General features: G+C 45.2%; 1 protein-coding gene across 1 annotated transcript in view; it reads left to right on the forward strand.

Annotated features, from left to right (window-relative positions):
- Positions 1–16,720, forward strand: part of stx1b (syntaxin 1B) — a 48,890-nt gene that overhangs the window by 15,246 nt on the left and 16,924 nt on the right. Inside the window, exons 2-3 of the mRNA XM_026163856.2 lie at positions 12,602–12,676; positions 14,943–15,042. Of these exons, the coding sequence (XP_026019641.1) occupies positions 12,602–12,676; positions 14,943–15,042 (175 nt within the window). The remainder of the gene's footprint in view (positions 1–12,601; positions 12,677–14,942; positions 15,043–16,720) is intronic.

Here is a 16,720-nt window from a genome sequence, read left to right on the forward strand (position 1 = left end):
TCGACTAGTCACGATTACGTCGACTATCAAAATCGTCGACGACTGATTTAATAGTCGACGTGTCGTTTGAAGCTTTGTAAGATCCCAAAGACGCAGGAATAAGTAGCAGGATTTAAGAGTGTAATAACGGACTGAAACAGAAGATGGCAGCACTGCATGTACAAGGATGCCAGCTGCCGTTAAACCCCGAAGAAGAAGAAGAAGCAGCTGTGTCCCAGAATTCATAGCGCGGCCCAGCTTAGTTTACAACAATGGCGGTAGCTAGTTAGTTTTAATGTTACTCTTATTATTCTTTCTGGGTCACAAAATAAACGTTTAACACATTTTCAGGCAAGAATGTAGCTGTGTAAACCTCAAATATCTGCTCAGTTTATCAAGACACCACATATTTTCAAAAGCGCTCCGACGTTTTCGGAGACGTCTGTTACCCACTAGCTCGATAGCTAGCCGGGGGCTAGGCTAACTAGAGCCGTGAGAACACCGGACTCCCGGCTTCAAACCCACCGCCGTCTTTCGCGACTCAGGTTAAATATATATGAGTCACTTAGATAAATTAAAAATGTTGTTGTTTGGCTTTTTTTTCTTTTTTTTTTTTTAGTATTTTATTTGTTCCTGAGTAAATCGGTTTGGCTGAGATTAAAGTTATAGTTTTTACACAGCTGAATAAACGTCAAGCAGACAGCTGATTATCAGAAGTGTGAGATGCTGGAGAATTTACTCCGGTGTCCTGTTATATTTTAGATAGCAAGGAGTTTATTAAACTTCACCGAAACAATCTGCAAATTTCATTAAAATTGAATAAACTATCATCTTGTCTTTATTTTTAGTTAGCACCTTAAAAGCTTAAAGCTGTAAGCTAATGATAGTTATATAAGAGCAGATGCTGCTGGTGCAATAAGCTGTAGTTTTACGTCCAATGGATGATGATCTGATTAGTCGACTAATCGCATAAATAATCGGTGTCTAGTCGACTATCAAAATAATAGTTTGTGGCAGCCCTAATGCTCTGCTTTTTCCTTTCATCTGGACGTGTGAGGGTAACGGTGCTAATGAGAGCAGGTTAGCTGTCGATGTGATCGGTGCGCGAAAGCAGGATGAACCGGAGTGAAATCAAAGCGCTGCACTGAGGACAGAGAGCGCCGGTCTGAGGCCGCCTGCCAGTCGTCTAAAAGAAGATCATCGATTCCCTGACTCACTGGATCCTGGGAAAGCGACTTGATTACCCAGAGTGCCTCGGTGCTGCTGTGGAGGGCTTGTGTTGTTGGCGTGATCGTTTCTTCACGTGCGCTTGGTTCACATTGTGACGACACTGAGCGCATCACTCAGGCTGAGCTGCTGTGACGCTGCGTCTGCACATGCAGTCAACGTTTCTGCCCTCAGCTCGAGCAGAGCGGCTCAGCATGAGCCACAGATCAGAATAATCCTTCTTTAAATGCTCTGTCAGCTCCTCCCCCTTTAAGGCAGGGTTCTTCTGATTGGCTGTTGTTTAAGACCTTGATTGGCTAAAGTTAGCCAGACAGATTTTCCCTGTGATGTCTAAGCTTATGAAATGTTCTCCTCAGTGATCCTGCCTTAATTTAAAATGAGCTCATCTAAAGTTATCTCCGAGGACATTATCTAAACCTTACTTAAACTTAGCTTTATTTTAGCTCAGCTAATTTTAGGATAATTTAAGCCTGGATTCTCACAGGCTAACTGTAGCTCACATTTGGATCAATAAAGAAGTTACTTCAGTTTAACCTTCATCCGGACACGTCATAGATGTTTTTCTTAAAACAATATTTGAATGAAGCTAAAATTCAGTTAATCAGTCAAAATGTATTTATATAATTTTCATACATAGGTGATAATTAAAGGAATCCACGTGAATTAATGAATCATTAATTAATCAGCCTGTAATTACATTAATAGTAAAACTAGAAATTAGAAACCAAAAAGTTTAAAAAAGGATAAAATGATCTTTAATCTGTGAATAAATGAGTGAAATCTCAGATTTCAACCTCCTCCATCCTTCCTCTTTCTTACCTCAAACCCCGCCCCCACCCCCACGTGTCCATTATCAGACCTCTAAAAGCCCCGTCTACCCTCGCCGTCCTTTCTTTTGTCCTCCATCTCTTTATTCACCCGCTCGTCCCTCTGGCGTCTCCTCAGCAGAGAACAAGTCAGACTATTTATTTATAGATTCAAAGAAATAAAGAAAGAAGACGGATGCAGAGTGTGTGTGTGTGTGTGTGTGTGCGTGTGCGTGTGTGTGTGTGTGTGTGTGTGTGTGTGTGTGTGTGTGTGTGTGTGTGTGTGTGTCAGGACGGTTTGATGTCACTCAGCTTGTCGTCTGACTCTTCTCGGAGGTGAACACCTGGTCAGGTCGCTGTCATACCTGAAACACGAAAGAGAAACAACACTCTGACGCCTGCAGCCGCCTCAGCTTTCACGCTGCTAATCAAACGTTATTAACCGATCGTCGTTTCTGTGAAAGCTGAACCTCAATGAGAACGCAGTTTCCGGATACTCTTATCGATTCTCATTGGCTCCGCTTTGAGCAGCATTGCTAAGCAGCAAATCAAAGATATTGCATTCATGCAATTATTAGCATGTTAGCTGACTTTCAGGCTCTGCCTGCTGGGCTGGGTTTTTGGCTAGCTTAGCGTTAGCGTGCTGTCTGTGCAAAGAGCTGAATTTAGCAGTGTTAGCATCTGTTTCAGTCCTGCATGCAGTTTCCTCTTTACCGTTGCAATCTCATCCTTTTGTGCAATAAAAGTCAAAGTAATGTCCATCTCCAGACACACAAACCGAGATCAGCTGATCGTAGCGCGAGTGCAAGAACCAATGGGAGGGACCCACAGGCAGGCAGACTAACTGGTCTTACAATCAGTTCACGATAGACTGTCATGGTGGTTATGTCCATCTTTTATATACAGTTATGGTTCAGACTAACATGAGAAAAATCATAGAAATCGACTTTTTTTAATACTTGGACACAAACAGATGTTTGGAGGAGACGCATGAACGTCAACCTGAGGGAGAAACTTTATTGACCAAACTGGATGACGGAGGATCTGGATCTGTTCTCTGAGCCAGTGTCGATCCACAGCCTCCTGTTCAATCAGCGGTGAAAAATGTGTCATCGTAAAGTTCACTTTAAACACTTTGAACAGATAAACTGAAGAATCACATAAATTCATCTGTGCGAATGAAACAGTGAAAACATCCAAATGTTTAAGCAGCTTTTTTATTTGGTTTTAATCTTCAGACTGAAAACATTTGCAGCCCCGAGCAGCAGCGCTGCGTTTGAGTGCTCATGAGAAGCTCTGAATTCTGAGTGTCTGCTGCTGAATCAGCACCTGAGCTCTGAAAGTGAACGATTAAAGGAGCTTTTCAGGTTTTAAAAATTGGGAGAAGTCGGTTTGTGGGGGAACATTAGCGGTCACACGGAGCACAGATGGACTCTGGGTAGCGCCAGAGATCCCATGGGATTGTGGGTAACGCGGCTCGCTGCTGGCATGGTTTACTGCTAACATGCACACACACATAGAGTGTGTATTCATGCGTGCAAACACACAAACGCACACTATGCTGGCATCACTCTGACACCTGAGGTCAGCGTCCTGATTTAAGTCTGCATGACATGAGAGGAAGAGGAGGGGGAGGGGGAAAGGAAAGGAGGAATGGAAGGAAGGAAAGCAAAGAAGAAATTAAAAGAAAAGGAAAAGACTTTAAAAGCTTCATTTATCCCAGATTTGTGATATCTGGGATAAATAAAAATCCGCATTAAAAGGTGATGAAGAATAAAACACGCATAGACGAACAGTCTCATTATGTTTATTATCAACAACTCGTTACTAAAACCAACAAATGGATCCTGACATAATGAAAATGTTCCTCATTAAGGAAACGAGACGTCCGTCGGCTCATTTCCTCGTTAGTACTCGACCTGACAGGTGGAGGCGTTGACGTCAGGTCATGTGATCAGAATCAGACAGATATTGGATGCATTGCAGCCGCAGAGCTCCTGTCCTCGTCCCCCTCCCCCACCCCGCGGTCTCCGCTCTCTTCACCATCACCCTCCTCTTCCTCCCCTCCCCCATGTTATCCACCACCTCTCTGCGCCTCCTCTTCATCTCCTCGCTCTCTCGTCTTCCTGCAGAGCCGCGGGCTTCGTGTTCGCTCGCTCGCGTTAATCGCATTCGCTTGTCCGTAAACACACACGTGTGCGTGTGTTGGTCTGTGCGTGGTCGTCTGTACAGTATAATAAAAATATGATGAGCGAGGAGTCGCTCGCTGACTGTTGGGATTTATTCAGACTGTGACATCACGAGATCTGAACTTTCATGTATCCGACTCGTTTGGAGGCGGGAATCAAACTCAAGCGTTTGTCTATGAAATGATTTAATGTTCGACTGAGATGGATTATTTTTACACAATATTCAACTCAGTTTTATCAAATCACAACAACAGCCGCCTCAGTGTGCTTCATATTGTACAGCAGACCCTACAATAACACATACAGAGAAAACCCAACAATCATACGACCCCCTGTGAACAAGCACTTTGGCAACAGTGGGAAGGAAAAACTCCCTTTTAACAGGAAGAAACCTCCGGCAGCACCAGGCTCAGGGAGGGGTGAACAAGGCCGACATGGACTCTTCATGAGTTCAGATGAACCTTCTGAGGCCGGAGGGTTGCTGGTTCAATCCCCACCTGGATGCTTTGGAGTGTGAATGTTAGATTAAGTGTAGAGAAAAGTGCTTGTATGAATGTGTGAAGGAGGCATGTTGGAGCTCAGAGTAGAAAAGAAGTGAAAATGCGGAGCTGATCGATTAATGGAAAACAGATTTCATGATCAATGCCTGGCAGACCAATCAGGTCCTCATCTCTGCATTCATGCAAACCCAGCTAGTCGAGCTTTAAGCTTTCAAGATGGATTATTTATCCATATGTATCATTTTAAACACGTTTTCCTCGAGCCCTCTTTAGTATGTGTAATTCCTCGGTAAACCCTTGGCCCTTCACTTGTAGGGATGCCTCTGCTGTACTTCGTGATCATTTTTCAAACGATTTCACTGACAAAATATCAGCTCTGAGGGCGTCTCTCTCATCTGAGTCGTCGTTAGTTTCTGACCCTGTTGCAGTCCCTGAATGCTTGACTGTCTTTCAATAGTTCAAGCCACTGTCTTATTCTGATCTCTAACTTCCCCCATGATATCCTTCCCTCTCGTTTTCTTTGCCCACTATCGGTCCCTGTATCCAACTTTTACTGAATGCATCCCTGTCATCAGGTTGTGCACCGTCAGTATTTAAGCTCGCTGTCGTGCAACCCGTTATAAAGAAAAAGGATCTTGACCCTTGTGCTCTAACTACAGACGCCCTCTGATATCCAAAATTCTGGAAAAAGTGTTTCTAAAACAACTTCAGTCCTTCCTTGATTCTAACGGTATCAATGAAAGTCAGTCTGGCTTTAAACCTCGCCATCGCAGCGAGACAGCGTTAGTTAGGCTTTTTAATGATCTTCTTCTACCTGTGGACTCGGGCCATGTGACTGTGATGTGATTTGTATGCGACGACATACAGATTTATTTCCCTTTGACATCAGATGTCTCTACTTCCCTGCAACCCCTATTTGACTGTCTAAATGAGGTCCAAACGTATCACGTCTCTCACACCGAACCAGGATAAGACAGTTACAGTTTGTGATAGTCACACCGCGCTGGAACAACTAACTGGGCCCCTTTGCTAGGACCCTTCATCAGGGTCTTAGTAAAACATTGGAGAAAATTGCTTAAATACAAGACAGGAAACAGAAAAAAATTCAAATTAACCAGTCAAACCTTCATAGATCAGCTGACATATAACAGCTAGGTATTGGTTATTTGGTTAAGTCACGCCCAAGTGATGATGTAATCTTGTTTTTTAATTCAAACGTGCTTTTATTATTAAACACTGCCCTTTGTCCCCCTGTTTGTGTATATTCATAGCATCCTTATGCATTTCATGCATGTGTTATTTTCAGACAGGTGGGGGTTATGTCACCTCCCCCCCCCTCATCATTTATGGTCTAGTCCAGTATTTACTTGGGCGTGACTTAACCAAATAACCAATACCTACCTGTTATATGTCAGCTGATCTATCTGTGAAGTTTTGACTGGTTAATTTGAATTTTTTTCTGTTTCCTGTCTTATTGTCAGCTCTGGTAAAAAACAGTTTCTACCAGCTGCATCAGATGTCTAAAACAAAGCCCTTTGAAGGACCTTACAAAACACTTATCACTTCCAAATTAAGACTACTGTAAATCCCTCTACTCGGGCGTCCCATCGTCCTCTACTCACCGGCTCCAGTTAGTTCAAAACGCAGCTGCGCGTCTAACTGATACTAGAAATTATGCCCACATCACACCAGTTTTAGCCAACCTACATTGGCTTCCTGTTGATTATCGTATCAATTTCAAAATTCTTTTGCTTACCTTAAAAACTCCTCAAACTCCTTCATTTGTATATCCCTAATAAGGCACTTAGATCGTCCAATCAAATGCTCCTGACGCAACCGAGGTGTCGTCTGAAGTCCAGAGGTGATTGGGCCTTTGCTGTCAAAGCTCCCAGACTCTGGAATAACCTCGCTCCTTATATTCGTTCCTCTGAGTCCATCCAGTCTTTTGCGTCTAAAAACTACTTTGTTACTTCGTGGCTAGTTTTTGTTTCAAACAGTTGTCATATTGTTTCCTTTAAACTCTTTCTTTTCATTCCTTCTTGTGCTTTTGCTCTGACCGACTCTGAAGCACTTTGGTCAACTTGGTTGTATTTTTATGTGCTATAGAAATAAATTTTGATTTTGATTTTTTTAAAATTTTTGATTCACATCAGATTGTTTTGGCATCGCGGCGAGCTGCGATAATCCCGGGCGTGCCAGGTGGCTAAGGTCAAAGGTCACTGTATCTAAGGCTGCAGACAAAAGCTGTGTCCCAAAAAGTCGGCTGCTTCCTCCTGAGGCCGCATTTGTAGGCCGATTACATCACAGCGACGCGCCCAAGTCTGTCCCAATTCGTCGACTCCTCCGAATGCCGCTGACAAACGCGTCCTCCTTTTCCCCGAATTTGAAGGATGGGTCGGGTGTGTCCTTCCAACCTATCCCAGAATTCATAGCGCGGCCCAGCCAATTCCAGTTTCCAACAATGGCGACAGCTAAGTTTTATTATTACTCTTATTAATCTTTCTGGGTCACAAAATAAACTTTTAAGATATTTTCAGATGAGAAAGTAGCTGTGCAAACTTCAAATATCTGCTCAGTTTATCAAGACATCACATATTTGTGCTGCGACGTTTTCGGAGACGTCTGTTACCCACCAGCTCGATCGCTGACCGGGGGGTTCAATGGTCACTCAAGCCGGCAAAAACAGCGAACTCCCTGCTTCATCGCGGTCTACGTGGGCTGGGTCCTTCGAAGACCGAGAAGGCCGGGTCCTCTGAAGGACGCCGCCTGCGTTTTGGGACACAGCTAATGATGTGGAACACCTGACCGTCCTCTGAAACCACAGAAACGTGTTTCTGTGTTTACGTGCAACAGACCGTGAACGCCTCAGCCACACGTGGCGTCGGGCTCACCTCTTCCTGTTCTTCTCTGATGTGACGCCTCTTCATCATCTTCATTCCACATTGTTTCTGTTCGTACTCAAAAATGAACGACGCTGCGTAAACATCTCGTTTGATGCGGATGTGTGTCGCCTGCCTGCTTTATTTAAATATTGGCTTTTGTGTGTGTATATTTCACATTTGTCCATTTCAGTGTTTATTTAAGGTTTATGACATAACAGGATGTTATGTAATGAATAACTAATAAACAGAATCCTGTATGAAATGAACTCATGGAAACCCAAAGAACACAATCGCAGCCGAGCCGACACCGAAACGTGAAGGTCGGCATTTTGTGCAGTTTTTTTATTTTTAGGATCTTCGGCCTCTTCGCTGATTTTCTCTTCTCTCTCTGTGCTCTGATGCCTCTTCCTCCTCCTCCTCCTCCTCAGATGGTTGGATAAGGAGAAAACAGCCGAGTGTGTCTCAGCCTCTGCTGTTATGTAACAGTGTTCAGATATTAGTCAGGGCCGGCCTCCTCGTTACACTCAAAGCTGAGACCCTGCAGAGAAACCGAGCGCTGGATTTCATCTGATTAAAAGGTTCCTTCACCCAGATTTTACCGCTGATCCCTCAGTGGGATTTTCCTGACTCACAGGCTCCAGTTTCAAGGCATCGAAGACCCACCTTAGCTCCCCGCGCCGCTCTCGTCGGGGCCCTGCAGGTCGTCACGTGCTAAACTGTGGAAACACCCTGAAGCCACATATCCTGCTGAGGGGGGAGCACAGACTGTATATAAAAGACGGACATGATGGCTCCTCCCACCTGAGCAGTGACCAAACACTGTGCCCATCCATGAGTGAAAACCAGGAACTGCTAATCGGCTCATGTGAGAGACGGGTGGGTGCTTTAGTTGTTTGGTTGTTTTTAGCGTCTGTGTGATGTCAGACTGAACACACGTAAGAACACGCCCACTCGCCCCCAACCTTCCAATCATCTGCTCTCTGTCGTTTCTGTCTCGGCTGAGTCAGTGCAGACACCAGAGGGGACGGTGTAGGTGCGGCTGTGGCTATTTCCTGGAACAACCTGTGCAGCACAGGCAGCGCCCTCGTCAGGCTGTCTGAGAGTTGCTGGACAAGAGCAGGAGCGATGCTACATCATTTATACCGCCATCGCAGCGTTGCACCTCCTGCCTCTTCCTGCTGGTCTCAGATCAGCGTTTACCGTCACGGCCTTCACGTCCTCTGACGGCCGGGTCACACGCAGACCTGCAGGCTGACAACGTTTCACTGATTATTAATCAAGCTCTGTCCATTGACTTCCATCAGCCCCTGACCTTTGACCTCTCATTCTATGTGTGTGCATTTCTAAACTGGATGGTGATGTGGAGGAACAGCAGCGAGGGAACAGACTCTGATTGGCTGGTTTTGGAGGCAGGGATGATGCTGATTGGCTGCTGGTGGAGCTGTTTTCAGACTGGCTGAAGTTTTATATAAAACATATTTTTAAGCTGGAATTAAATATTTAATCTTACAGGATCATTTTCTTTGATAGATTTCAGAAAGTTTATAAAACGTATGAATTTTTTTTGTGGGGGGGAGGGGTCATATTTGGAAAAAGATTTATTTAAATAACTTGATTTATATTATTGGCCTTACACTTAAAAAGCCAGTTTAAAATGTGAAATTTTGTATTTTATGTATTTTTTGTTTCAGATTTGATCTTAGCTGTGTGTGTGTGGTGGGGCTGGGGGGCATCGATCTCCTGGGTGTGTTTGAAGGTCAGCGAGTCCTCTGCTGTCACGTCCTCTGTTAAGGATTTCCACAGGGAGGCGCCCGCGATGCCTTCAGGGACCTCGTCTCACACGTACATGTTTGTACTGAACATCCCCAGACCCTCAACCCGAACCCTGAGCTGGACCTGAAAACCTGAAACCGTCGTTCCGGACCGGAGCAGTGCAGCCGTTCTGATGAAATTCGTTGCTGGAAGGATCCGATGATTTTAAATCGGTGAAGAATGCAGTGATTTTAACAACCTTACTGCAGCCGTAGGCGGGATGACAGCGACGTTTACCGGTTTTAAAAACATGAAATTGGTGCATCGTGTCCAACATTCGCCCTGAAGGCCGGCGGCTCGTTATCAGGAGGAACCAGCGAGAGGAGCTCAGGAGAAATTCGTCTCCTGGTCGATCGGCTCGGCACTGAAGCGATGAATGAACTCGTTTCTGCCTGCAGATGCTCACGTTATTATTTTTATTATTTTTCCTCCTGTAGGTTTTTTTCTTGAAGAAGTAGAGCGACCCAGTTTCAGACATGTGGTGTGTTTTTTGCCGGGGGGATCGGGAATAACGAGCCGTGCGGGTCGCGAACAGACGCTCGTACGTTCAATCTAAAGCTTTTCCTTTTTCCTGCACAGCGTCAGGCTTTACAAACCGCAGAGGACGGCCCCAAACGTGACCGATGAGACGCTGCGATGAGTTCGTAGCCTCATCTCCATAAATTCACATCAGATATGAACAAAGTAACATGTTTAACACGCTGCAGGAATCCATGATCAGCGATTTTAACTGCATGATCTAAAAGTAAGTGAGAGCTTCCAGGAAGTTCTTGGACCCAAACAGACACACTTACATCTTCTTAAACCGTTAAACACAACGCCAGAGTTCGAGTAACTGTTGGAGGAAGTCCTTCCTCTTTGTCCGCTCTGCAGGAGGCGGGACTACCGAGGGTCTTAGAGCTCAGTTTTTAAAGGAAGAAGAACATAGTGCGCCGTGATTGGTCAGCACGTCAGCGAGTCCTCGTCCTGTCTCTTCCCCCTCAGCCTGAACCGGTCGCAGCAGATGGCCCCGCCCCTCCCTGAGCCTGTTTCTGCCACAGGTTCCTGTTAAAAGGGAGTTTTTCCTTCCTACTGTTGCTCACAGGGGGTGATGATGGTTTAGGTTTCTCTGTATTACCTCAGGGTCTGACAGTATAAGATGCTAAAGAAATAAGAGTGAATGAAACATGACCTGTGCCCTCAGCAGCACTTCACTGGGACGTGACAGTGATGTCAGTGTCGCTGAGAGTCTGAAACAGCTTCAGCACCTTTACCTGGTCAGGTGTTACATCACTGCAGCTGCTGTCTCATTAAGTTAATTTTGGAAATGTCAGTCACAGGGGGGTTGGGGTACCCTGTGAGTGGGCGTGGCTACTCTACGATCATGTGGTTTAACGCTGGCTTTTTCAGTTCAGCTTGAATCACTCGGCTTGAAGCTTCCAGATGAGCCTTTGCAAACCAGTGGGTGACATCGTGGATACGTCTGTCTTTTATTTACAGTCTATAGTCTATCCTGACACTGGGAGCGTTCAGGTCCGTGGACAGAGCGATGCTGATGTCCGCCTGTCTCACTCTGGTGTGTCGCCGTGTGTTTCCTGTGTGTGTTGATGCCGTGGCATCGGGTCTTTGGCTCAGGCGAGAGAGAGCATCAGGCCTGCAGCTAGCTGACATCATTAGCATCGCCCACAGTGAGAACTGTTGGCAGGATGGACTGAGGAAGCTGCCACGGCCTCTATGGGCGGGCGGCGGAGCCAGGTGGAGACACCTGAGTGGGACTCAGAGGACATGTTTACAGCAGAAACAAATAAATCACAGTGCTGATGAAAGCAAAGGCAGACGTGACGCCTCATCTTCAAGGCAGGCATGTGCCGGCAGAAACGTGTGTGACGAGTGGCTTTAATGTTTGGTTTGTAAAACATAAAAATAGATATGTTAGTGACACCTTCTTCTTCTTCCCAGCAGTTAAAACTGGAACAACATGATCATTAGTAATCAATGAGTTTGTGGACTGATTAATCCAAACACTGAGTCTCCTCTGCAGAGGCAGAGTGACGCAGGGGGAGGACAGAGGGTGCAGAGGGACACCATCTCTGCACGTATAAAATAAATAAAATAAAAATAAAAATAAAAATGCCATGTTAAAATAAACACGTTTATTTTAACATGGCAGTCTATAGGGACAGACTCGCTGCTGCCTCTGCTGGACGTCAGAGGAACTGCAGGTTTCGATGGGTTTAACGGAGCTTTAACAACGTGCTGAGCGCTGGTTTAGATTTGACACAGAAACAAAGTTCACTTCTTTTATCTTCCTTTAGTTTTTATGGTTTTATGGAGGCGGAGCTTCATATTGTGAAGAATGGGCCTCATAGATACAGTAACCTGATCCCGCCTTCAGCCTGTCCACCTGCCTGTGTGTCGGGTATCTGCAGAGAGTTTACTGAACATCAGGGATTGTGCTTTTTGTCGTCTGCGGTCGGCGGACACACACACACACACACACACACACACACACACACACACACACACACACACACACACACACACACACACACACACACACAGTCTGTATTGATAATAACAGAATTCCATTCAGTGTAACTGAACACCTGTTTCAGCCTGAAGCACCTGTCCCTCTCTCCTCTAAGGAGAACATCTGAGTTTAATAAAATGTTCCTGCGTTCGTCTGTGAAACAACTCCATCATCGTCATCTTCATCCTGGACTATTTCAATAATATTATTAATTTTTCTGTCTTTTTATTCCCCTGTGTTCGTTTTTCTTTAATTTTCTTAATATTTTATTTAATTTCGTTTTAACATGTTTGTGTATTTACTTTATTTTTAAATGTTGTTCCTTCTCTTTCTTCATTAAAATGCTGATTTATTATTTAATTTTAAATTTATTTATTTGAAGCAATAATATGTCATATTTGTCGTATTCAATTTATTTTAATATTTTTTATTTGATGTCTTTACATTTTTATTTCATTATTTCTTTAAATATTATATCATTTTTCAATTTTATTTAACAATAATGTCATATTTAAATAAACTGAAAATTACTTTCTCGGTCGTTGGCGTGGTGATGCCCTGCTGCGGTTGCTTGGAAACCTCCTGTTTGCTTTTACGGAGCGGTTTCCCTCTGTGTGTCCGTCTGTGGGCCTCAGCGTCAGTCTTCATCACTGAAGCATCATCACCACACCGATGACATCATGTTTCCTGTCTGCAGGCAAAGGACAGCGACGACGATGAGGAGGTGGTGCAGGTGGACAGGGACCACTTCATGGACGAGTTCTTCGAACAGGTGAGGTGACTGCAGGCAGTCATGTGACCACTGGGTTAAATCATGAACTGGACACTGTGAGGGTCGTAAACAGCAGCTGGGAACACTGGGACTGTTCAGTCTGAGACAAACGATTACTCAGAGGTCGCTGTTTGCACCGAAACAAAGACACAAAGGTGTCCTGAGGCAGACGTGACCGAAAACACAGAAATAAAAATGTTTTGGCTGCGATGGAGCGAGCTCAGGATTCAGGCTGCACGCCATCAGCACGTTGAAAAATATCAGCAAAAGCAGACAAAGAAGTAATGATGTGCAAAATCACATTAACCTTTAAAGCCCACCGTAGAACCAAGTCTGCCCGAGCGTAGCTTCATATCTTTACCTGCTGTAGTGACGTTGTTTGGAGCATTTCAAGTTGCTTTACATCAATATGCCCCAAGTTTTAATGACATGTTTGCATTAAGTTCATAATAACGAAATACATTAAACAACAAGAAAATAAAAGTCGTTTCTGTTTTTTTACACATATTTCGAGCTTCATCCCTCAGAATGCAAAGTTGCACAAAATCGTTTCAACCACAGGAAATTTATTCTGAGTGTCTTCATAGTTTCATTTTTGAGATTCAAGAATTTTTACAAACTGCAGGAAAAACAAATATAAATATTATTGTTCACAATTTACAAAAACCGCATCAAAATAAACTGTTTCCAACAGTGAAAGCACACAGGCACAAAGTAAACCTTTGGACCTGTGCGGCAGACAGGAACCGCGACCTGGGTCGAGCTGAGTTTCATATGCAAACTAAATTATTGCGCTAGCTTAAGTGGTTGAAATTCTACCAGGATTTAAAATGGTTGCACGAATCAGAGCGTGCACCCTTAAAAGGTTAATGGACATTAGGACGTCCCAGAGTAGAAGAACATAAACATCAACATGAAAACATCAAGTGAGCGAAAACTCATAAAACATCTTCAAAACATCAGAAACAGGCGACAGAAGTATGGGCTCAAAATGTGGTCATAAACTTTTTGTACTTGTAAATCAGGATTTGTATGTGTAAAAAAGATTTGTGTGTGGACTTAGAAAAAAAACCCTGCAAGTTACAAGTACGGATTTTGACCCTATTTTTCTTCCTTTCATCTGATTGGTCAATGTCATGTCAATCACAAATGTAATGATCCAATCAGAGAACAGATGGGTTTGGCTGTCGAGGGGCGCTTTTTTTGAACTGCAGGTCTTTGAAGGGAATAAATGCTCTTTTACATGCCAACCCAGCGTTTTCCTTCATCACCACGAAGGAAAACAGTCTGTGGTCGTCCGAGTTTGGTGATTTTTGTGTCACAGGACTACGTGTTTAATACAGGGACTTCCACAGCCTTTTCAACAGCGCTGCGGACCGCGGGGTGGGGGCGGGCAGTGTTTTGGAAATGACAGTCTTCATTACAAAGCTTTCTTCGTTATGAATTAGCATACATGTTTTTATTGAACATTTGAGGAACCAGCAAAAAAACCCCAGAAACTCTTGTAGTTCACATAAAGTCAGAGATAGAAAAGACAAGGAGCAGGTGCATCTAGTACAGGTAGAGCTGCTGCAAAACCCCACAGAGCCCAGCAGCCAGCAACAAATTCTGGATCCTTTGCTTTTAGTTAGCAGTTAGCATTAGCAGCACATCCTGCTCTGATGTGAAAGGACTTTTATGCTGCGCACTGTGACTCACAGCAATGGTCCTGGGTCAGCCCTGACTTTGTGTTAAACTAATCCTAAAGTAATAATGGTATTTCTAACCACTGATATAGCACAACTTTTTCCTTTCAACAGCTACTGAAAGTTAGGGGACCTAGCTGCTATCGGATATTTATATAGAGATCCTCCAGCTTCAAACTGTATTACCCTTCAAGGACCTGCAGTTCAAAAAAAGCGCCCCTCGACAGCCAAACCCATCTCTGCTCTCTGATTGGATCGTTACATTTGTGATTGACATGACATTGACCAATCAGATGAAAGGAAGAAAAATAGGGTCAAAATCCGTACTTGTAACTTGCAGGGTTTTTTTTCTAAGTCCACACACAAATCTTTTTTACACACACAAATCCTGATTTACAAGTACAAAATATTTATGACCACATTTCGAGCCCATACAGAAGCTGTAAAAAACTAAAGCTTGGCTTAAACAAGCTGTGATCAGGTTTAATGTTATCACTGACTGAGGCCCTAAAACCAGTTCATGATGGGAAATAAATGTCGTGTTTGAAGACTGATTTTGTTCTTGTGTGTTTTTGGTTCAGGTGGAGGAGATCCGAGGCTGTATAGAAAAGCTGTCGGAGGACGTGGAGCAGGTCAAGAAGCAGCACAGCGCCATCCTGGCCGCACCCAATCCTGACGAAAGTAAGACCCTCAGGCAGCCTCACGGAGCCGCCGCGACGTCTTGCAAACGTCTCAGTTTCAGCTTCTTTCCGACTCCATCGCCGCAGAGTACAACTAATGCAGTGACCAGCAGGTGGCGATATCTGCGGTTCTGTAGGAGTCTGTTATCTAAGGAGCTCGGACAGAAACGATTCGGGTGATGTTACCATGGTCGCTACAAACGAGAGTTTAACACCGAGCTGTGGCGACTTTCATTTTTGTGAAGTTGCTAAAAAAAAGTCAGAAATTAGCTTCAAAAATCATAAAAGAAACGAAGGCGACTGAACCGTGAACTGGTTAAAAGTAAGGAGGTATGAAGAGCAGCGTCACAGCGTATCCCTCCGCCACAGCAGCTGTGTGAGGTTGTGCTGGTCGATCGGCGGGCGCTCTCCAAACGCTGTCCACGTGTCAGAACCCTTCAGTAACCCGACCTCAGAGTGACCTCTAATCCCGTTAACTGCTGGCTGACGAATGCTGCAGCTCGCTGCTGGCAAACCGCCACTGAGCGCGCCCATCCGTTGCTCCGCCGCTCGTCCTGACACTGTGGGGGGACGATAAGAGCGTCTCCGGTCTGAGAGCACGAGGCCTGGCGAGTCCCAATCTCGACACGGCGTGCTGTGACTCAGCAACAATGACTCAATGTCAGCGCTGACACCGACAGCCACGTCTGCGCCGTCAGAGTCTCCGCCTCAGGGGTTCCGCTCCGCGTCGGGCTTCGACCCTTTTTAGCTCTTCGTTGGCGAGACGCCGTCCACGCCTTTTACCCCTGAAATCCTCCTGACAGAAGCCGCCTGCTGTCAGGTTTCCTTCGGTGTCGAAGAGGTCCAGAGACATTTCTGTCTCCGTGCACGAGCAAACTGCCTGGGTTTATGAAATGTGGAGTTGATGCTGGTTAATGGCGTGCATGAGCAAAATGAGCCTCTGAGGAAGTTCTAGCAGCAGGAAACGTAAACAGGCGCTGAACGGCGACTTTGTGCTGCAGCTCGTTTTAGTGTCGAACAGCTGACTGTGAACAGCTGACTGTAAGTCATCAGCTGGACCCACCTGCTGTGACCTCGTAGCGCCCGCACGCCGCCCGCTCCTGTTTAGCCGCGTGAGGAGATGATTTATAACCTTCTGTGTCTGTTTGAAGAACAGGATGCGGCTTCATGTTTGCACCTTTTCTGTTTGCTCTGCATGCTGTCCGACTGTCTGCACGCTGTTTTTCTCTTTTGTTGCTGCATGATTTAAGTTCTTTTCCTGTTTTTCCATCCTTTCCTTTTTCCTTTCCTCCACCCTCTCCTCCCTCTCTCTCGCTGTCTTCGTCTCCTTCGTCGCCGTCGCTCCCTCTGATCCCCGCCCTCATGCTGTGAAGTCTGTTTAAACTGCATGAAGTGACGTTAACCTCGGAGGAGATGACGAGCCTCGGCTGCCTCGCCGTAAGTGTGTGTAACGCTGTGAGTGTGCGGTGACATGTGAAACCCTTCGGTCGGCGTGAGCTGTGCAGGAAAATGACCGAAGGGGAACGGGTGGGCGCAGCTCTACCTGAGAGTCAGTGCTGTTACACGCCGATACGGGCTAACGAAGAAACGCTGCGTCTACAGGGTGACCCCGACCAAACGCGCCCTCGCTGCAGAGCTACTCTCAGATGCATGCTGGGAGTTTGTGAGACTTTTATAAT

Source organism: Astatotilapia calliptera, chromosome 4, assembly GCF_964374335.1.
Source record: "Astatotilapia calliptera chromosome 4, fAstCal68.1, whole genome shotgun sequence".
Lineage (NCBI taxonomy): Eukaryota > Metazoa > Chordata > Actinopteri > Cichliformes > Cichlidae > Astatotilapia > Astatotilapia calliptera.